At 37.3% G+C, this 23,066-nt stretch overlaps 1 protein-coding gene across 7 annotated transcripts in view; it reads right to left on the bottom strand.

Moving 5' to 3' along the window:
- The window catches only part of DIAPH2 (diaphanous related formin 2), a 1,391,236-nt gene that overhangs the window by 662,494 nt on the left and 705,676 nt on the right, over window positions 1-23,066 (bottom strand). For 6 of the 7 annotated variants that reach the window (XM_085006645.1, XM_085006646.1, XM_021080479.2 and 3 more), the window contains one exon: window positions 8,159-8,294. The exons of the other annotated variant lie outside the window; for it this stretch is intronic. In XM_085006645.1, the coding sequence (XP_084862771.1) occupies window positions 8,159-8,294 (136 nt within the window). The remainder of the gene's footprint in view (window positions 1-8,158; window positions 8,295-23,066) is intronic. 7 annotated transcript variants of the gene reach the window in all.

The following is a 23,066-nucleotide window of genomic DNA, read 5'->3' as shown; positions in this document are numbered from 1 at the left end:
TCAACTGCATTTCTATATACTAACAATGAAAGATCAGAAAGAGAAATTAGGGAAATAATCCCATTTACCATCACATCAAAAAATTGAAATACCTAGGAATAAACCTATCTAAAGAGACAAAAGACGTGTACACTGAAAACTATAAGGTGCTGATAAAAGAAATCAAAGACAACACAAACAGATGGACAGGTATACCATGCTCTTGGATTGGAAGAATTAATGTTGCCAAAATGCCTATACTACCCAAGGAAAACTATAGATTCAATGCAATCCCTATAAATTTGCCAGTGGCATTTTTTTCACAGAACTAGAACAAAATATTTTAAAGTTTTTTGGAAGTACAAAAGACCCAGAATAGCCAAAGCAATCCAGAGAAAGAAAAATGAAGCTGGAGGAATCAGGCTCCCTGACCTCAGACTATACTACAAAGCTACAGTCATCAAAACAGTATGCTACTGGCACAAACACAGAAATATGGATCAGTGGAATAGGATACAAAGCCCGGATTTAAACTCATGCACCAAGAGTCAACTAATCTATGACAAAGGAGGCCAGAATATACAATGGAGAAAAGACAGTCCCTCCAATAAGTGGTGCTTGGAAAACTGGACAGCTACATGTAAGAGAATGAAATTAGAATACTCTCTAATACTGTACACAAAAAATAATTAAAGACCAGAAGTGCCCATAGTGGCTCAGTGGAAACAAATTATTTTTTTGTCTTTTTCTAGGGCCACATCCATGGCATATGGAGGTTCCCAGGCTAAGGATCTAATAGGAGCCACGACAGGAACTCCTCATTAATGTATTGGTGAGGGCAAACCAGTTATTTTATGGAATGCTTCTCAGAGACTCCCTAGTCTGGCATGAATAGATTTGGATACAAATTTTAGTATACCATAAACTTATTAGCTAGATGACTAGACATCTCTTCTCCCTCTGCAAGCCTTCATGCTCCTCATATATAAAATTAGTAGACTTTCTTTAGATGATCACTGTGGTAGTTTATGTACCAGCTTTTTTTTTTTTTTTTGACTTTTTGTCTTTTCTAGGGCCACACCCACAGCATATGGAGGTTCCCAGGCTAGGGGTCTAATCAGAGCTGTAGCCACTGGCCTTAGCCACAGCCACAGCAATGCACGATCCAAGCTGGCAACACCAGATCCTTAACCCACTGAGCAAGGCCAGGCATCAAACCCACAACCTCATGGTTCCTAGTCAGTTTCATTAACCACTGAGCCAGGATGAGAACTCCATTGTGGAAACCAATTTGACTAGCATCCATGAGGACACAGGTTTGATCCCTGGTCTCACTCAATGGGTTAAGAATCCAGCTTTGCTGTGAGCTGTGGTGTAGGTCGTAGACATGGCTCAGATCCTGTGTTGCTGTGGATGTGGTGTTGGCCAGTGGCTACAGCTCCAATACAACCCCTAGCCTGGGAACCTCCATATGTCGACCTAAATATAAGACTGGATACTATAAAACTCTTAGAGGAAAACATAGGCCAAACACTCTCTGACATAAACCACAGCAATATCATCTCAGATGCACCTTCTAGAGTAATGACAATAAAAAACAATCAAATGGGACCCAATTAAACTTAAAAATTTTTGGGAGTGCCCATTGTTTCTCAGCAGTGACCCCGACTAGCATCCATGAAGGCACAGGTTCGATCCCTAGCCCCACTCAGTAGGTTAAGGATTTGGCATTGCTGTGGCTTAGGTCGCAGGTGCAGCTTAAATCTGGTGTTGCTGTTGCTGTGGTGTAGGACAGCAGCTGCAGCTCTGATTCAGCCCCTCACCTGGGAACTTCCATATGCCACAGGTGCAGCCCTAATAAGACAAAAAAAAAAAAAAAAAAGGTTTCCCATAGCAAAGGAAACTCTAAACAAAATGAAAAGACAACCTACAGAATGAGAGAAAATATTTACAAATGAAGTCACTGACAAGTGATTACTCTCCAAAATAGATAAACACCTCCTGCAGCTCAATACCAAAAAAACAACAGCCCCATCAAAAAATGGGCAGAAGATCTAAACAGACAATTCTCCAAAGAAGATATACAGATGACCAAAAACAAAAGAAAAGATGTTCGACATCAGTAATTATTAGAGAAATGCAAATCCAAACCCCTCTGAGGTACCACCTTACACCAGCCAGAATGGCCATCATCAAAAAGTTTACAAACAATAAATGCTAGAGAGGGTGTGGAGAAAAGGAAACCCTCTCACACTATTGGTGGGAACATAAATTTGTGTAACCACTATGGAAAACACTATGAAGATTCCTCAAAAAACTAAAAATAGAATTACCATATGATCCAGCAATCCCATTCCTAGGTCTCTATCCAGAGAAAACCATGACTCAAATATATACATATACCCCAGTGTTCATTGCAGCACTATATACAATAGCCAAGACATGGAAGCATCCTAAATGTCCATTAACAGAGGAGTGGATAAAGAAGTCAGTTGCATTTCTGTATACCAGCAATGAAACATTAGAAAAGGAATACAAAAATACGATACCTTTTAAAATTGTACCTCACAAAATCAAATACCTCGGAATACACCTGACCAAGGAGGTAAAGGACCTATATGCCGAGAACTATAAAACTTTAATCAAAGAAATCAAAGAAGATGTAAAGAAATGGAAAGATATTCCATGTTCATGGATTGGAAAAATCAATACTGTAAAAATGGCCATCCTACCCAAAGCAATCTACAGATTCAATGCAATCCCTATCAAATTACCCAGGACATTTTTCACAGAACTAGAACAAACAATTCAAACATTTATATGGAACCACAAAAGACCCAGAATCGCCAAAGCAATCCTGAGAAACAAAAACCAAGCAGGAGGCATAACTCTCCCAGACTTCAAGAAATACTGCAAAGCCACAGTCATCAAAACAGTGTGGTACTGGTATCAAAACAGACAGACAGACCAATGGAACAGAATAGAGAATCCGGAAATAAACCCTGACACCTATGGTCCATTAATCTTTGACAAGGGAGGCAAGAACATAAAATGGGAAAAAGACAGTCTATTCAGCAAGCATTGCTGGGAAACCTGGACAGCTGCATGCAAAGCAATGAAACTAGAACACACCCTCACACCATGCACAAAAATAAACTCCAAATGGCTGAAAGACTTAAATATACGACAGGACACCATCAAACTCCTAGAAGAAAACATAGGCACAACACTCTCTGACATCAACATCATGAATATTTTCTCAAGTCAGTCTCCCAAAGCAATAGAAAGTAGAGCAAAAATAAACCCATGGGACCTCATCAAACTGAAAAGCTTTGCACAGCAAAGGAAACCAAAAAGAAAACAAAAAGACAACTTACAGAATGGGAGAAAATAGTTTCAAATGATGCAACCGACAAGGGCTTAATCTCTAGAATATATAAGCAACTTATACAACTCAACAGCAAAAAAACCAATCAATCAATGGAAAAATGGGCAAAAGACCTGAATAGACATTTCTCCAAAGAAGATATACGGATGGCCAACAAACACATGAAAAAATGCTCAACATCGCTGATTATAGGAGAAATGCAAATCAAAACTACCATGAGATACCACCTCACACCAGTCAGAATGGCCATCATTAATAAATCCACAAATAACAAGTGCTAGAGGGGCTGTGGAGAAAAGGGAACCCTCCTGCACTGCTGGTGGGAATGTAAGCTGGTGCAGCCACTATGGAGAACAGTTTGGAGATACCTTAGAAATCTATACATAGAACTACCATATGACCCTGCAATCCCACTCTTGGGCATCTATCCGGACAAAGCTCTACTTAAAAGAGACACATGCACCTGCATGTTCATTGCAGCACTATTCACAATAGTCAAGATGTGGAAACAACCCAAATGTCCATCAACAGATGATTGGATTCGGAAGAGGTGGTATATATACACAATGGAATACTACTCAGCCATAAAAAAGGATGACATCATGCCATTTGCAGCAACATGGATGGAACTAGAGAATCTCATACTGAGTGAAATGAGCCAGAAAGACAAAGACAAATACCATATGATATCACTTATAACTGGAATATAATATCCAGCACAAATGAACATCTCCTCAGAAAAGAAAATCATGGACTTGGAGAAGAGACTTGTGGTTGCCTGATGGGAGGGAGCGGGAGTGGGAGGGATCGGGAGCTGGGGCTTATCAGAACAACCTAGAATAGATTTACAAGGAGATCCTGCTGAATAGCATTGAGAACTATGTCTAGATGCTCATGTTGCAACAGAAGAAAGGGTGGGGGAAAAACTGTAATTGCAATGTATACATGTAAGGATAACCTGACCCCCTTGCTGTACAGTGGGAAAATAAAAAGAAGATATGGTACATTTACACAATAGAATATTCCTCAGGCATAAAAAGGAATAAAATAATGGCATTTCCAACAACATGGATGGACCTAGAAATCATCATGCTAAATGAAGTTAGACAGTAAAAAAGAAATATCATATGCTATCGCTTATACGTGAAATCTGAAAAAAGGATATAATGAACTTCTCTGCAGAGCAGAAACTGACTCACAGACTTTGAAAAATTTATGGTTACCAGAGCAGAGAGATTGGAGGGGAGAGATTGACTGGGTGTTTGGGATGGAAATGTTCTAAAATTAGATTGTGATCATGGTTGTACAAGTATAAGTGTAATAAAAGTCATTGAATTAAAAATGTTAATAGGTGATAGGTTTATTAACATAATTTAATAGAATAAAAAATAATTTAAAAATTAATTCTTAAATAATTTTATTACAGCTCTGTTTAAATTCTAATCTGATAAGTTGAAGTAAATATATAACCCAAATAAGCAACAGGTAGTTTAGGTGCTCAATAATTTTTAATCATGTAAATAAGTTCAGAGGCCAAATACTTTTAGAACTTCTGAGTTATATTTTACTCTGTAATCTCATTCAGACTCATGTGTTATATAATAAATTGTGTAATGAATTAAGGTGAGGTCATAATGGAGTAGGTTGGACCCCTAATCCAAATGACTGGTGTCCTAATAAAAAGAACACCATATGAAGAGAAAGCCATCAACACAGGGAGAATGCCATGTGAGGATCAAAGTTATGCTGCCACAAGCCAAGGAACCAACTAACTAACAAACAGGAGAGAGGCCTGGAATGGATCCTTCCCTAGTGTCTTTACAAAGAGCAAGATGCTTCCTATACGTTGATTTCAGATGCCTGTCCTCCAGAACTCTGAGACTGTAAATTTCTTTTACTCTAAGCCACTCAGTATGAGGTCCTTTGTTACAGAAGCCTTAGCAAACTAATATACCCTAACTTTAATCATCAAAAACCAATGATCCCCCAGGTCTGTCTGTCTAGTTAAAACTTCTTTTCTGAATTTCATAACACACATGCATGTGTGTGCGCATATATACACACAATGGCTTCTTTGACATTGCCCATCTTTACAAACTTTCTGAAAATAAAACGGGTTCAAAATGTCACTCATCATTGCAATCCTCCTGATAAAGTCTTGTCTATTCCTGAATTGCTTTTTCTTTATGAAGGGTACCACTTTCTTTAATAGCTCCTTCCCTTAATTCCCACATCTAACATCATCAATGTCAGTCAGTTCTACCTTTTAACAACCCTCTGGTGATGGTGAATTTCATGTGTCAACTTGGCTGGACCACAGTACCCAGTTATTTGTTCAAACATTACTCTGGATGTTTCTTTGAGGGTGTTTTGCATTAATTAAATTAATCCATGTAATTCAGTGGATTTTGAGTAAAGCAGATTGCCCTCCCAAATATAGGTGGGGCTTATTCAATCAGTTGAAGGCCTGAATAAATAAAACACTTGATCTCCCCTGAGCAAGAGGGAATTCTACCAGCAGACTGCCTTTGGACTTGAACTGCAATACTGATTCTTCCCTGGGTCTTCAGCCTACCACTCTACCCTGCAGATTTTGATCTTACCAGCTTCTATAATCATATGAGCCAATTCCTTAAAATAAATCTGTCTCTGTATATCCACAAACTATAGAACTCTAATACACCTCTTACTGGTAACTCCTGTAAATTCACTCCCACTGATTAGTTCAGGCTACCATCATCTCTTGTCAGGACTGTGATAATAACCATAACCTCTGTTGTCTCCGGGCCTTCCCTTTCCAGTCCATTCTCCATGCTTCTGTCACAATGATCCTTCTAAGAAACCTATCAAAGCACATCACTTTCCCATTTAGAAACACTCATTGGTTTCCCATCACTTTCAGGGTCAGACCCTTAGTACAGCCAAGAGAATACACAATCTGTCCCCTACTTCTTCAAACCTCTTCTCTCACTACCCCTCCCATGCACATAAGGGAGCTAATGTTCATCACTGTTCTACTCACTCCATCAGCTAGCAAGGGAGAACTTCTTACAAGTGCCCATTGCCATGCCATGCCTAGTACTTTTCCTAATTGCATGATCTTCAGTCAGGACAGCTCTTTTGATCATAATTATGAGGCTTATTTGCTAAATTATGCTGATACTACTCTTTTACTTTGGCTGTTTACTTTTTTCTTTTTTAAAAAAGGATGTTATATTTATTTCCTGGGTGAACATTTCAACTCTTGAAAACACATATTATTTTAAAGGTATGAAGAAGAATGGCATAGACATTTTAGCAGAGTTGCCATTAAGAGATATTATGGCAGAATAATCAATATGATTAATAATTATATTAAATAATGATAATTAAAAGTACATAGTAGTTAATAATAGTTAATAATTAACTCTGGCCACAGACTGCCTAGGTTCAGATCTTGGTTCTACCTCTTAGAATCTTTCTGAATTTGGGCAACTTACTTAACTTCTCTGTGTCTCAGTTTCCTCACCTTAAAATGAGGGAGTAGCACCCTCCTAATAGGGTTTTATGAAGATCAAATAGTTCCAATACACAAAACTCCTAGAACAGTTCCTGGTACATAGTAAGTGCCACATGTTAGTTGTTGGTATTGTTATCGTTACTATTATTTGAAAATGGCATTTTAAGTGCAAAGATTCTATAGGCAGACTATTTAGATTCTAATCTTGCTGCTAATACTTCTCATTTGTGTCATCTTGGAAAGTTCCTTAATTTCTGTGAGTTTCAGTTTCCTCATCTGTAAAATGAGATGATAACAGTACCTACCTCATAGAGATATTATGAAGATTCACTGACTTAAAACATGTGAAAGTCTTAGAACACTGCTTGGCATATAAGTCAATATTATACAGTACTTGTAATTTTTACTATAATTATATTTATAAATAGGTGATCCATACTAATCATATCTTATATCTTATTCAGATTTTGTTTTTTATTAAGTTCTCTAACTTTCAGTGGCAAAGCTATACTTTTTCATTCTTCAATTGAAGTTATCTGGTACTAATCACTTTCCTTATCCCTCTCTTCTTTAAAAACAAAACAAAACCAAAAAATCCACCTTTAATATGTAGTCTTTCTTGCTAACCAAGCAAACAACTTACTTTGTATTATGTGGATATACCAGAATTTTGTTCTTAGGCTCACAGCTGGAGAAGGTGCCTCTCCTTGTTTTTTTGTTTTTTGTTTTTTCAACTTATACTAGTGCGTCAATATCCATTATGATTTGAAATTTCCAAGTCCCCGAAAGAGGGTGTTAATTGCTACTGTATTGTCAACTAACATGCATCAACAAAATAAAATTAGAGCCATAAAGCTCATCTCCCAAACCAGTGTTTGTCTTTCCATCTGACTCTCTTCTTCTTTTACCACTGCTTCAGCCATAACGTAATATAACTTGCTAAAACAAATGAAGAGAAAAAGACTTGTAACAACATATTACCTTGCATTTGTTACCAAAAATCCTGTGTTCAGTGTAGAATGACAAGAAAAACAGATAATATAATGAGAGACATTTGATGCAGGTGGCTAAGAATATTGTGAATTTTCTACCATGCACATGATTATTTATTTATAATTCAAGATATGTGTGACTGGGTCACTTTGCTGTGCAGTATAAATTGACAGAACACTCTAAATCAACTATAATGGAAAAAAATAAAAATCATATTAAAAAAACAAAAAAAACCCTAATTGATTACAATATTTTGCTCTTTATAACTCTTTTTTTTTGAAAATAGAAATACTTCATACCTTTGTTTATATCAATGAGTTGTTTCTTTTTCTTCTGGCGTTCCAACTTTTCTCGTTCAGCTTTTTCTTTTGCAAGCTTTGCCCTTCTAGTCTTCTCTTCCATTTCTTTTCTCTTATTGTTTTCTTTCACTGCTTCCTATACATATAAAAAAACAAAAATTCTTCTATTATGTATATATTGGAGGAGTTGTGCAATTTTAGAATTACATATACACACATGTGGATGCTCAGAGGTGGAAAGGTATAGCAGCTTCAAGGTACGTGCACATACTTTTGAGAGAAACAAATAATCCTAAAATATTTCTTCTTGAAAAAAATTACACACAACTCAGTCTTTAATTGCCATTACCTGGGTTGCTAGAAAATTAAAAACATGAAGGGTTTTTTTTTTTTTTTTTTGGCTGCATCAATAGCGTGTGGAAGTTCCCAGGCCAGGGACTGAATCCCAAACACACCTGTGATCTATGCACAGTTGCAGCAAAACCAGATCCTTAACCCACTGTGCCATAGCAGGAACTCTGAATGTTTTACAGATTTACCAATAAGCATATTGTCTTGTTGTTGAAATATGAAATTGTTTTGATACATAAAAAAAGATTTAATATGGAAATATGGCTTAGCAGGTATTTTACCAGTCTATTTCACATTTTCCCCTGATCTGAAAAATGTGTTGTTTTTTTTTTCTTTTAAAAAACTGACTGATAAAGTTTTTGTGAGGAAAAATGAGATACACTTATAAAGTGCTTATAATGCTTAGTCTATGATAATGATGGTAGTAGTTGTGATTACATCTAATGGTGCAGGGCATGAAACACTCAGCCATATTATCACAGGAAAGAAATCCCTGCAAGATTAGTAGCTTTTTACATGCCAAGATCTTTAGGAAAGCTGAAACTTATTTCAAGCTATTGTCTGTTTTATATTGGATAGGTTATCTGTGAAACTCAAGGTAATCAGTACATTCCAGTAGACAGTATGGGAGAATGTTGAAGTAAACTGTTCAGCTGGATTGATAGTATTTTTGAGTTCAGAGAAATCACTAATATAGAGATATACCAACTACAAGTTCCTTCAATCAAGCTGTTCTTTTTTTTTCCTATTGTGATTCATTAGACATATTTCATAGCATGTACCAACTCCTTCACAAAGACCATTTTGTTCCATAAACGCTGAAGATTACATATTCAATATAACATACTCATATACTCATATAGTATAAATAGCAAGAATAACAATAATCTATAAGGCTAGGCCTGAAGGTATCTATATTAAAATAGTTTCTTTCATATTAAAAGATATGATAGTTTTCAAAAGCACTGAAAACACTTTTAAAAAATCCTCCTGGCTTGCAAGAATTACTGGTACCTTCCCCTCTCTATTAACCCCATCAGGCTGGTACCTCTAGCATTAGGCTAAAAGTACAAAATGACAAACTCAAAGGTAACCACTTAAAGTGGAATAATAGAATTATAATTTTAGAGCAGGTGTCTTCACTTTAACATTATCTGACTGTCACTTTGGGTGAGACAATTCTTCGTTGTGAGAGCATCCTGTGCACTGTAAGATGTTTAGCAGCATCCCTGGCCTCTATTCACCAGATGCTGTTGCACTGCCTCTCTGGTTATGACCACAAAAACGTCTCCAGGCATTGTGAAATGTTACCCACGTTGAAAACCACTAACCTAGGCGGTTTTCATGGAGATTAACTGATTCACAAAAAATTGAAAAGTGTCTGTTCTGCTGAATCCAGCTTATTTTCACAGATCTGGAAACTTGAATTCTGAATGAGTTGAAAGACTTGCCTAAGGTCACAGATTTATGTAATTGCTAAGTTGGGAAAAGAACTTATGTCTCTCTTCTCACGGTTGAGTGTCTGTTTTATTCTTTAAGGAAGAAAAGACAACATGGCTATGACAACAAAAGCCCAAGAAAGCAAGGGAAAAAATTGATAAGTAAGACTTTGTCAAAACTAAAAACTGATCCATCAATGGACACTGCCAAGAACTTGAGGAGATAACTTAGAGAATGGGAGAAAATATTTGTGAATCACATATCTGATAAGAATATATAAAAATTCTTAGAGATCAACAATAAAAAGATACATAACCCAATTAAAAATAGGCAAAGGATTTAAATACATATTTCTGCAAAGAAGATGGAGAGCAAATAAGTACATGAAAAGATGTCTGACACCATTAATCACTAGGGAACTGCAAATCAAAACCACAGTGAGGTACCACTTCATGCGCACTAGGATGACTATAATAAAAAAACAACAAACAGATAATAGTAAGTGAGGAGGTGGAAAAATGGGACTGCTTTGCATTGCTGGTATGAATGTAAAGTAATGAGTCATCTTGGAAAGCTGTCTGAGTTTCTCAAAATGATAAGTAACCATAGAGTTAAAATATGACCCAGCAATTCCACACCAGATATATATCCAAGAAAAAAGAAAACACATATTCATTCAAAAACTTGTAAAAGAGTGTTCATTAGCAGCATTATTCCTAATAGCCAGTAAGTGGAAGCAACACAAATGTCCATCAGTTGATAAATGGATAAACAAAATATAGAATATATGTCCACACAATGGAATGTTATTCAACCATAAAAAGAATAAAGTACTGACACATGCTGAAACATGGATGAACTTTAAAATATTATGCTAAGTGAAAGAAGTCACACAAAAAAAGGCCACATATGGTATGATAGCATTTATATATAGTGCCCAGAAAAGGCAAATCCATGGAGACAGAAAGTTGACTAGTGGTTGCCAGGGAACGGAGGACGGGGAACGGGGGGGTAACTGCTAATGAGTATAGGGTTTCTTTTTAGGTGTGATGAAAATGTTCTGGAATTATATAGCAGTAAAGGTTGTCGAACATTGTAAATATCCACTGAATTGTATATTTCAAAATGGTGAATTTTATGATATTTAAATTATATCTGAATAAAAAATAATAGCAATTAAAAATAGATGTTTGAAAAAGGCAGGATTGACAATAAAATTTTAAGTAAGAAAAAAAGACAACATGAAAATAGAACATATATTCAGGCTCTGATACTAACAAGTTGTATCTTTGGTAAGTAATTTAAGAAGAGAAAACTAGAAAAAAACTGGTAACTTGCATTTGTATTGTTTCTTTGTTATAATAATAACGGCTACTCTTTAATGGAGATTTATTATGTACCAGGTGTTTTAAGTAAGTAACTTCAAATATTTGTAGGAAATCTGCAAAATAACTATTATTTGTTCTCATTTTATAGATGTTGCAATTTAGGTTCAGGTAGGTTAAGTGAGATACCCAAGGCTATACAATTACTTAATCAGCAGAACTGTGTATGTTCACTCACATTATCATGATGCCTTCTAAGTAGAGTCAGCACATAAAAAACAAGACACTCAGTTAAATCTGAATATCAGATAAACCATGAATAATTATTTATTATTGTTTTTCTTTTTGGGGATGCATCTGCTGCATATGAAAGTTACTGGGCTAGGGGTTGAATAGGAGCTGCAGCTGCTGGCCCACACCATAACCACAGCAAAACTGGATTGGATCTAAGCCAAATCTACAACCGAGACTGCAGCCTGCAGCAATGCCAGATCTTTGACCCAACGAACAAGGCCAGGGATTGAACTTGCAACTTCATGGATACTATGTTGGGTTCCTAACTCACTGAGCCACAGTGGGAATTCCATGGATAATTTTTTTGGTATATCCTATTCAGTACTTGGCATATACAAAAAATTTCATACACTATTTAGAAATGTTGATACTAAAAATTATTCACTATCCATACACTAGTTGGGATGTACTTACCCTAAAAAAATCATGTGATATTTGGGACACATTGATCACAAAACCATTTTTCATGTTTTTTAAATTTAACTGGGAATCCAGTATTTTTATTTGATAAATTTGATTGGCAATCCTATTTCCAAGATTCTGTTGATTTTTGTTGTTTTTTTTTTTTTTTTTTTTTTTTTTGGCTGCGTCCTCAGTATGCAAAAATTCTCACACCAGGGCTCAAACCTGTTCCACAACAGTGACAATGCCAGGTCCTTAACTTGCTAAGATACTAGGGGAATGTGAGACTGTTGATTTTTTATAAGTATCCTTTCACAGACTAAGATTGTCTAATGAAAACAGTAATAATGAAAACACTTAAAAAGCTGGAATCTAAACTATATTTTGAGCACAGAAATGTTGATATAGATCACCGATAGGCATTATGTGGTTTCATGGATGTGAGTCATATTACTCCTGTAGCTTCTCCACATTTCATTTCTTTTTATTCCTTGAAAATATAGTAAAATTTTTATTTTAAAAAAGCTTATATATATATATTGGAGTTCCTGTCGTGGTGCAGTGGTTAACGAATCCGACTAGGAACCATGAAGTTGCAGGTTTGATCCCTGCCCTTGCTCAGTGGGTTAAGGATCCGGCGTTGCCGTGAGCTGTGGTGTAGGTCGCAGACATGGCTCGGATCCCATGTTGCTGTGGCTCTGGCTTAAGCCGGCGGCTACAGCTCCAATTGGACCCCTAGCCTGGGAATCTCCATATGCTGTGGGAGCGGCCCTAGAAAAGGCAAAAAAAAAAAAAGACAAAAAATAAATAAATAAAAAATTTAAAAAGCTTACATAAAAATATAAACTAATGCAATCTGGGGTAGAAGGAAACAAGTCAATAATTAATATCAGAGAATGCCTAGTGAGGAAATGTAGTATATGGAATAGGTTAAATTTCTATACGAAACAGAGGGTTGTAACTGGTACAACTAAAACCACCTGAATGTAGATCTGCAAATGATGAAACAGAACAAGTAATATGTCCAACAGCTATATGTTAAATGTTTCATGAATTAATTTAACTACAAAATAATCACACATCTTGAAATGAGAAATGTAATCCTAAGGAGACCAAAACAAAAGAGGAAGATAATTTTGGTGGTATGGCATTAATAAAAACAAATGAAAGCATCTACACAGGCATATATTGTTCAAGTTACACAGACTCTGGAGTAAAGATTCTGGTTTCTGATGTCAGCACTTCTGTCTTTATGAAGAGACCTCATGCTAAAAAGAAGACCCTATTCCTCTTGGTGTCTTTACTCTTTAGCTCTGGTTTTAGGAAATTAAGGATGGAACACACATGCCTGTTTAATTCTCTCTCCTTAAGCAATAAATTAAAAAGAGAAAGGGAAATCTTAAATATGGTTTCATATCAATAACCTTTAGTTTTACAAGAGAGAAAGATAAATTTCAAGACTGTTTAATTCTTCTACAAAAGTGAAAGCTGGAGTTCCTGTCATAGCTCGGCGGTAACAAACTCAACTAGTATCCATGAGGACGTGGGTGCAATCCCTGGCCTCGCTCAGTGGCCATGAGCTGTGCTGTTGGTCACAGATGTGGCTCGGATCTGGCATTGCTGTGGCTGTGGTGTAGGACAGAAGCTGCAGCTCCAATTCGACCCCTAGCGTGGGAACTTCATGTGTCGTGGATGCAGCCACGAAAAAAAAAAAAAAAAAAAAAAAAAGTGAAAGCTGATGGAGAGTGAACTATTTTGGGAGATGGGACATATTCTTTTCACTCTAATTCCTATAAAACAAAACCCAAATAATTAAAAGGATAAAAGCAACAGCAGTGGTTTTGAGCTCAGAACTTTCAATAAACCTTTAAGTAACTGTCTGTGATTCACAATACTTTATATTTGTTGAGCCTCACTAAATATTTCTAAACTATTTTAAAACACAAAAGACCCAGAATTGTCAAAGCAATCCTGAGAAACAAAAACCAAGCAGGAGGCATAATTCTTCCAGACTTCAAGCAATATTACAAAGCCACAGTCATCAAGACAGTGTGGTACTGGTACCAAAACAGACATACAGACCAATGGAACAGAATAGAGAACCCAGAAATAAACCCTGACACCTATGGTCAATTAATCTTGGACAAAGGAGGCAAGAGCATAAAATGGGATAAAGAAAGTCTATTCAGCAAGCATTGCTGGGAAACCTGGACAGCTGCATGCAAATCAATGAAACTAGAACACACCCTCACACCATGCACACACACACACACACACACACACACACAAAAAGGCTGAAAGACTTAAATATAAGAGAAGACACCATCAAACTCCTGGAAGAGAACATAGGCAAAACATTCTCTGACATCTACCTTCCAAATGTTTTCTCAGGTCAGCCTCCCAAGGCAAAAGAAATAAAAGCAAAAATAAACCAATGGGACCTAATCAAACTGACAAGCTTTGCACAGCAAAGGAAACCCAAAAGAAAACAAAAAGATAACTGACAGAATGGGAGAAAATAGTTTTAAAGGATGCAACTGACAAGGGCTTAATCTCTAGAATATACAAGCAGCTTATACAACTCAACAGCAATAAAGACAATCAATCAATGGAAAAATGGGCAAAAGACCTGAATAGACTGTTCTCCAAGGAAGATATACAGATGGCCAACAAGTAAATGAAACAATGCTCAACATCCCTGATTATAGGAGAAATGCAAATCAAAACTACCATGAGATACCACCTCACACCAGTCAGAATGGCCATCATTAAGAAGTCCACAAATAACAAATGTTGGAGGGGGTGTGGAGAAAAGGGAACCCTCCTGCACTGCTGGTGGGATTGTAAGCTGGTGCAGCCACTATGGAGAACAGTATGGAAGTACCTTATAAATCTATACATAGAACTACCGTATGACCCAGAAATCCCACTCTTGGGCATATATCCAGACAAAACTCTACTAAAAGAGACACATGCACCCGCATGTTCATTGCAGCACTATTAACAATAGCCAAGACATGGAAACAACCCAAATGTCCATTGACAGATGATTGGATTAGGAAGATGTGGTATATATACACAATGGAATACTACTCAGCCATAAAAAAGGATGACATAATGCCATTTGCAGCAACATGGATGGAACTAGAGTCTCTCACACTGAGTGAAATAAGTCAGAAAGAGAAAGACAAATACCATATGATATCACTTATAACTGGAGTCTAATATATAGCACAAATGAACCTTTCCACAGAAAAGAAAATCATGGACTTGGAGAATAGACTTGTGGCTGCCCAGGGGGAGAGGGAGGGATTGGGATCTTGGGATTAATGGATGCAAACTATTGCTCTTGGAATGGATTTACAGTGAGATCCTGCTGTGTAGCACTGAGAACCATGTCTAGATACTTACATTGCAACACGACAATGGGAGTAAAAATTATGTATACATGTATGTGTAACCTGGTCCCTATGCTGTACAGTGTAAAAAATAAATAAATAAATAAATAAACTATTTAAAACACTAACTTGTGTACTTCAATATGATTCCCAAGTAAACATCAATCATTATTTCTTAGGGGTAGGAATGCCAACTGATTAGATTCTGTTAATGCATAGAACTGCATTCTGTTTAAAGGATGCTAATTGACCTGTTTTGGTAGCAGCCTCATACAAGATAAGAAATGTTAACAGAAAAAAAAAGTCAGTTTTACTGGCATATCTATTTTTTAAGAGTCAGGAAAAAGCACAAAAGCAGCAAAATATAACAAAAAATGTCTCTAGGATTTACTGCAAAATATATTCACCAACCTAATTTTAAATCTCTCACTAATTTTAAGTCTCTAATGCCTCACTGAAAAACACGAATAAATTAAAAATCTTATTTCCCTTGTTTTGCATAATTAACAAATTAGCCCTATGGACTAAAAATGTCACATGCAAAAATACAAAACAAAACAAAACAAAAAAGCACCTGAAAATGCTAAGATCTCTCATATCTTCCAATTAAGCTTTAAGAGATTTATGAAACTGGCTTAGAAAATTCCAAGGGGCTCATATGCCGGTCTCTTTCATGTCAGTTCTACAAGAACCCAGTATCTTCCAATCTCATGATATATAAAAACAAAAACCATTGCCCACCAAAAACCATTCCTTACTTCTATTGCCTTCAATCACTTTCTATCCCAGTCCTAGCTTCAGAAGCAGTTTGTAAGCACTGTGATCTCACTGAAAGCAGAATTATACTTGAGGGTTGGAGAGGCAGAGCAATTAGGAAGAAAAATGGATCTTGGAGTCACCTTAACCTGGTTTCAAATCCAAGCTGCCATCACTTATACTAAAAGCTGTATGACCTTGAATAAGTTAGTTACTTCATTTCTCTGAGCTTTAGTTTCCATATCTGTAGAATGGAGATACCCCTACTCAAATCACTTCGTTGTGAAATAGATTAAGGGAAATGATGTTTATATAAAACACTGACGATGATGCCTGGTACAGAAGTAATGCTCAACATATGGTGACACTAATTATTACGTGTAAAAGAAACATCAGAAAATTTAAACAGTAAGAACTCGGTCATTAAGGCATAAATGACCTCATCTGTTTTCAATAGTTTATTCTGAGCGACCCCTTCCCTCTTATTTGGAAGACATGAGGATATGACACATAATTAGTAATGTAGCAACTTGACACCATCTACCCTCATAAGCATTCTGAACGTGATTTTTGTTGTTGTTGTTGTTGTTGTTGTTGTTTATTTATTTATTTATTTTAGGGCCACACCTGAAGCTTATGGAAGTTCCCTGGATAGAGGTCAAATTGGAGCTGCAGCTGCTGGCCTACACCACAGCCAGAGAAATGCCAGATCCAAGCTACATCTACAATCTACACTGCAGCTTGCAGCAATGCTGAATCCTTAACACACTGAGTGAGGACAGTGACCAAACCCACGTCCTCATGGATACTAGTCGGGTTCTTAACCCGCTGAGCCACAATGGGAACTCCGTTTTTTAATTTTTTATTACAGTAGAGTTGACTTACAATGTTGTGCCAATTTCTTCTCTACAGTGAATGTGATTTACTTGGTACTCATGGGAAAAAAAATTGAAATGTATTCTTTTCTCTTTTGAGTTTTTGATCATCCTGGCTACCTATGTGAATGTATTTGGCAAGATTGTGGTTTATTTCAGTATGAGAAGCTGTATTAGAGAGTCACATAACCTAAAAAAATGTATTAGAAATGTTCTTGTGAACAAACTGGCAACTCTAGTGCCAGAGGCCCACTGTGATCACACTGCTGAGTGTTTCTTCATTCATCAGGGATGTTAGGAGGATTCACAAATGATACCGAGTCATATCATTTGGCAACAATATAAAGAAAACTGGTAGGTTTTATACTGAAAATCTTTTTATACACTAGACTTGAGTCACCAAGATATTACTTTTTAATGAAAACTCAATGAAATAGGTGAAATTCTCCCCACATCTTTTATCTTGAACTGTCCTAGCACCTGATCCTCTTTTAGCTTTAATTCAAACTGGGCTTTTGGAGCTCCTTTTCTTTTAGCTTCTTTCTGTTTTATACTAACCGCTTCAGAATTTGAAATTGTTTCTTTTAATCACCTCTTTTAAAATAACATAGAACCCTGAAAATTTCAATCAGAGGACTGCTGACATGGATACTGTAAATTTCTCTCTTTTCTAGATGAGTATGATGACTCTAAGGCTTCATTTTTTTAATGCATCTTTTTGATAAAATTTCTAAAAATTCCCAACCTGTAATGTTATGCCCAGAGTAAAAATAACGGGAAAGAGGCCTATATATTTTGCTCTTCTGAAATCAAGACCTACAATCCAAACATTCTGAGTAGAGCAGAATACCCTTAGGAGCAGAGGATGGCCTTTAGGAGCTGAGATCTGGTTTAAATCCTAGCTGTTTAGGGACCATCATGCTTTATCTCCTTGCGCCACTTATCTTGAAAAGCTCCTACTTGCTAAGCCTCCTTTCCTGATCTATGAAATACCTGTACTTCACAGTGTTGGTCTGTGATTTAATGAGATAAGGCACAGTGCCCGGCACAGAGAAAAGTACACAACGAACAGAGTGGTTATTATTATTATAGAACTCCACAGTCGAACAACACCAATTCAGGATCTGTACTCCATTTCCTGCATATGCACATGTGCCCTGGGGTGGGGGTGGGGATCTTTTGTGATACGGAAATCTTGTGATATCAGGTAAAAGTATGAAGAAAAGAAACAGTCCCTCAGACCCAGAACTTTGAACAGATGATAGGACTTGCCTTCTTGAGTCGTGAGAAAAAAAAGATATAAACAGAATGAACAATAAGTTTTGGGGAAAAATTCATGTGCTAGTATAGCATATATGACAAGCCATACAATCATAGAATATTTTGCTATGTGAACTAATAATGACACTCATACCTTAGTTAAGTTTTGATACACTGTATGAGATCATGGCTTAAACAGAGTGATGAAGTTTCCTGGGAGAAGGAATGAATTTTCTTTTTTTTTTTTTTTTGGTGTCATTGCTTTTTAACATCTGGAGTTAGTCCTGCCATCTCCTTTAGAAACTTTTTTTTTTTTTTTTGTCTTTTGTCTTTTTGTTGTTGTTGTTGTTGCTATTTCTTGGGCCGCTCCCGCGGCATATGGAGGTTCCCAGGCTAGGGGTTGAATCGGAGCTGTCGCCACCAGCCTACGCCACAGCCACAGCAACGAGGGATCCGAGCCACGTCTGCAACCTACACCACAGCTCACGGCAACGCCGGATCCTTAACCCACTGAGCAAGGGCAGGGATCGAACCCGCAACCTCATGGTTCCTAGTCGGATTCGTTAACCACTGCGCCACAACGGGAACTCCTCCTTTAGAAACTGAAACATAGATTTTAAGGCCATTTGATTTGGAAATTAAAAGTTTGATTTTATTTCTTTCATGAATATTTATCTCAGAATGTAATATTCACTTGGTCTGCTTATAGGAGAATTAGTCAGAGTTCCCTGGTAGATTAGTGGGTTAAGGACCTCGTGTTGCCACTGCTGTGACTCTACTGCTGTGGTATGGGTTCAATCCCTAGTCTGGGAATTTCTGTATGCAGCAGGTACAGCCAAAAAAAAAAAGGGAGAGAGAGAGAGAGAATTAGTCTACACTCAGTCTGCTACTCCAGGAGGCCTGGCTAAACTTTCTCAAACTTTTCCCGTATTACTCATAGGAAGCTGCTAGTCCTGCTAGAAAACCATCTACCGAAGGATTTCAAAGAGAAGGTAAGATGAATGGTACAATCTTTTTGCTTGTTGGCAGGGTTCTCATTTAATTCCAGGCATAACAGGAGGTAAATAGGTAGAGATGGAAAGGTTGTCCAGACCAATGAACTAGGGTTATAGCAGCAATATCCTTTCCCTGTCCCATAGATGTGCTAAGCATGACAATGAAAATGAAAGGCAATTTTATGTATTCTATGTATGATGCCTTTTTGTCATTTTCCAAAAAGATTTTCTTTGATAAAATTTTCCTTCCCATCTACTCTGCTTCATATAGACAGATACCTAACACGCTCTTTGCTTGAATTGTTATGGCAGCTAGACATTTCTGCAGTTTGCTGCACTTGCCCGTAACCAAGGAAAAGAGTTGCTGGGAAACACAGATCCCAATATATGTTACCACTACTGAAGTGTAACTTGGGCTGAGGCTGCTATTTGTTAGTAGAAGTAGGTGAGAATCCTAAAGAATACTAAAGGTCATAGTCAACCAGGACTCATCTACTCTTTCAAGTCTTTCTCACTCTTATTTGAGCATGATCATGTCAGGTTACAGATAGGAAGCTGTCATGTGAGCTGAGAGGAATTTTTCAGCATTTGCACAAAGAATTGAACAACAGATGATTAGAGAAGAAAACCTACATAAGATGGTTGCACTGCTTCGATTTTTCCACTGTAACTGGGCACAAATTAAGGCTTTCCATTAAAGAAAAGGAAAAAAACTTTGTGTGTGTGTGTGCCTTGCCTATGGCATGAGGAAGTTCCTGGGCCAGGGATCAAACCTGTGCCACAGCAGTGACCCCAACCACTGCAATAACAATGGCAGACTCTTAGCCTGCTGTCTCACCAGGGAACTCAAGAATCTTATTTTTAATTAACATCAAACAACTTTAGATATTTCTTTTCTCTACCTTCATGGTGTTTAAAGGGCATCTTGGATTGAGGGAGTCATAACAAATGCTCAGGGCAAAGCAGCAACCACCCTCTGAAAGTACAACTCAAAGACTCTATCAGCATCATCACGCTGCTAAACTTTTTCTTTCCCAGAGATTTCCACTTATTATGGTACAAGTGACCTATAAAATTCCTCTTATTCAAGATCTCATGAATACTTCATCAACCAATCAACTATGATGGTAACCAAGAGGTATAACTTTCTTTCTCATTGGGGTAATTGAAACGTTGATTAGCTTGCTCGAGTACTTAGTTGTTTCAGGAATAGACACGGAACAAATGTATTGATACTGTAGTTGGAGATTCAAGTTGTGCTTATTAATCTATGTAAATATGATATGAATCATAGATGTACAGGCTAAATAACCAAATCAAATAGACACTTTTTGTCTTCTTAGATTCCTGAGATGCTGTGTTCACTTCCTTCCTATAGACTGGTTTGCTCACTTTCTATCTCCTTTCTAGACTACAATGTCATCTCCCCCCCTTAATTTTCACCTTCCCCTAAATCTCTGTCCTTGGCTTTTCCCCTCTTCTTCCTTCCTCTTCCATTTGTCAGAGAAAAAAAAAACCCTTCCAACAGCCCACAGTGCCTGACATGATCTGGCCCCCTCCTACTTCTGCAAGGTCATTCCATCCCATCTCCATTTCCCAAGTTCCCTCAGAGCCTTTACACTTGTGTTCTCTCTGCTCTCAGATAGTGCCATCAAGTCTCTGCTTAAATGTCTCCTAATCAGTGAGGACTTCCATCTTACCTACAATAACCCCCAAATGAATTTCCTAGTTCCATCTTCCCTAGGTCAAAGCATAGTTAAACTTTAAATATACTTAACATTTTCTAAGAACTGGAAGCTGGAGTTAGTTGATCTTACATGATAATAGTTTTCAGCCTGGGAATTCTCAAAACATTAAATTACCAAGAACATCTTGACACAGAGTTCCCTACACATCTCATATTTATTTATTGTGGAAAAACTGAGTGGCCTTGTAATAAGCATCACCCACCTTCGAATGGTGGGTTTCTTTCCTAATCATCCACAGGTTACGGTTCACTGACTTCTTCATTTTTTTTCTTAAAAATGCCAATGCTGGAGTTCCCGTCATGGCGCAGTGGTTAACGAATCTGACTAGGAACCATGAGGTTGCAGGTTCGATCCCTATCCTTGCTCATTGAGTCAAGGATCCAGTGTTGCCATGAGCTGTGGTGTAGTTACAGACACGGCTCGGATCCCGGGTTGCTGTGGCTCTGGTGTAGGCCAGTGGCTACGGCTCTGATTATACCCCTAGCCTGCCAACCTCCATGTGGCAGGAGCGGCCCTAGAAAAGACAAAACGACAAAAAAAAAAAAAAAAAAAAATGCCAATGCTTACTGTTCTGAGGCCTGATATCCATGACATCTGTCACACTGACATAGCTGTGAATGCTACAGCGAAAATTCACTTGTGTAGAGATTAGTGTTTACACTGAAACTCCAAGGTTGTAAGATGCGTTCGTCCTAATTTTGCAAAGGAGATCTTGTTTTTCATGAGTTATTTGTATGATCCACATATATTAGAAACACATGGCTTTGCCAGTGATCTTTTGGTTTAAGACAAAACCATTGCAGGTTCAGGTGGAAGGTTGATATGAAAAGTTTCTTGAGTTTATTTGTATAAATGAGTCCCTTTTGGCAGAGGTTAGGAGAGGAAAGCAGTTAAGTGAATCCCAGTCCATGTTTACTAAAGTAGCCCTCTTGTGTTCAGCACAACCAGCTTACTGTTCAGCCTCCTTAGGAAACCAATAAAAAATTAATGCATCTTTCACACGCTGTACCTATCAGGAGGTTTGACAGACAAACAGATCTTTGCACACTAGCATGGTTGTGAAGAGAATCTCAAAGGTAAATTATTTTTAAAAAATGAGAAGGAAAAAAAGAGGAATGTTATGTGCAAATCTCCTTGGGTATTAAACTTGCAGTTGGTTACAAATCAGTCATGCACCAATAATGAAGGCTGGCGGTAATCCAAGGCCTTCTTTTAAAATTTGCCTTACAACTGCAAAAACATGTGATCTGAAATTGGAGGGAAAACTGCCTCTTCCATCACAGTTCTTTAGAATGCTGAACTCTGATTAGCTAGGAGTTAATCTACAATCTATAGCATGGAAGAGGTTTTCAAATGCTGCAAGTTTCTGCAGACGTATTTTTCTTAGTAGGTATTGGAACATCCGTCTTTCCATCTGGGAAAGGAAAACGATTGAATTTGACATGCCTCTGTGGACCTCGACTTGATTAAAATCTATGAAGTGCTTTGAGCATCTATAGGAAGTCTATTTATAATTTTTAAAAAAATTCTATTTTGAACCAAAGAAACAAAATGAAATTCTAAAGTGACTGATATTTTAATGGGAAAACATCTGGGGGGAAGGTTGGGTAGGGGAAAAGGGCCAAACAAGTGGTATGTTACAGCTCTGAGAGGAGAGTTTACCACCTTATTACTGTCATCATCTTAGAAGATGGACGAAGCAGCACAATCAATAAGGTTTTTGATAAGACCAATTTGGATGGGTTGAAAAGCACCTCGGAGACTTGGATAAGAATATCAAATTACCTTGACACAAAGAAATATCGACTTGAAACAGGAAAGACCCTCAAGAAATGCTCATTCTAGTCTTCTGCCTGGGAGTAGGGTTCCGTGATCTCCTGCAGGAATCTGGGCTAATACTTCATCTCTTCTAAAAGGAACTACTTCCTGATGTCTAACTAAAAGCTATCAGTTTCTTAAGCCCATATCTTATCTATTGGCTGTTGAGAAATAGAAACCTGGTCAATATCTTCCTTAAAAAATTCTTCATGAAGGAGTTGCCATCGTGGTTCAGTGGTTAACAAA

This window comes from Sus scrofa, chromosome X, assembly GCF_054392235.1.
Source record: "Sus scrofa isolate SSC_HxYL_T2T_F1_AM1 chromosome X, Sscrofa_HxYL_maternal_Yorkshire_Landrace_v2.0, whole genome shotgun sequence".
NCBI classification, from domain to species: Eukaryota; Metazoa; Chordata; class Mammalia; order Artiodactyla; family Suidae; genus Sus; species Sus scrofa.
Note: the sequence above shows the minus strand (reverse complement) of the source record. Positions and strands in the feature narration are given on the sequence as shown.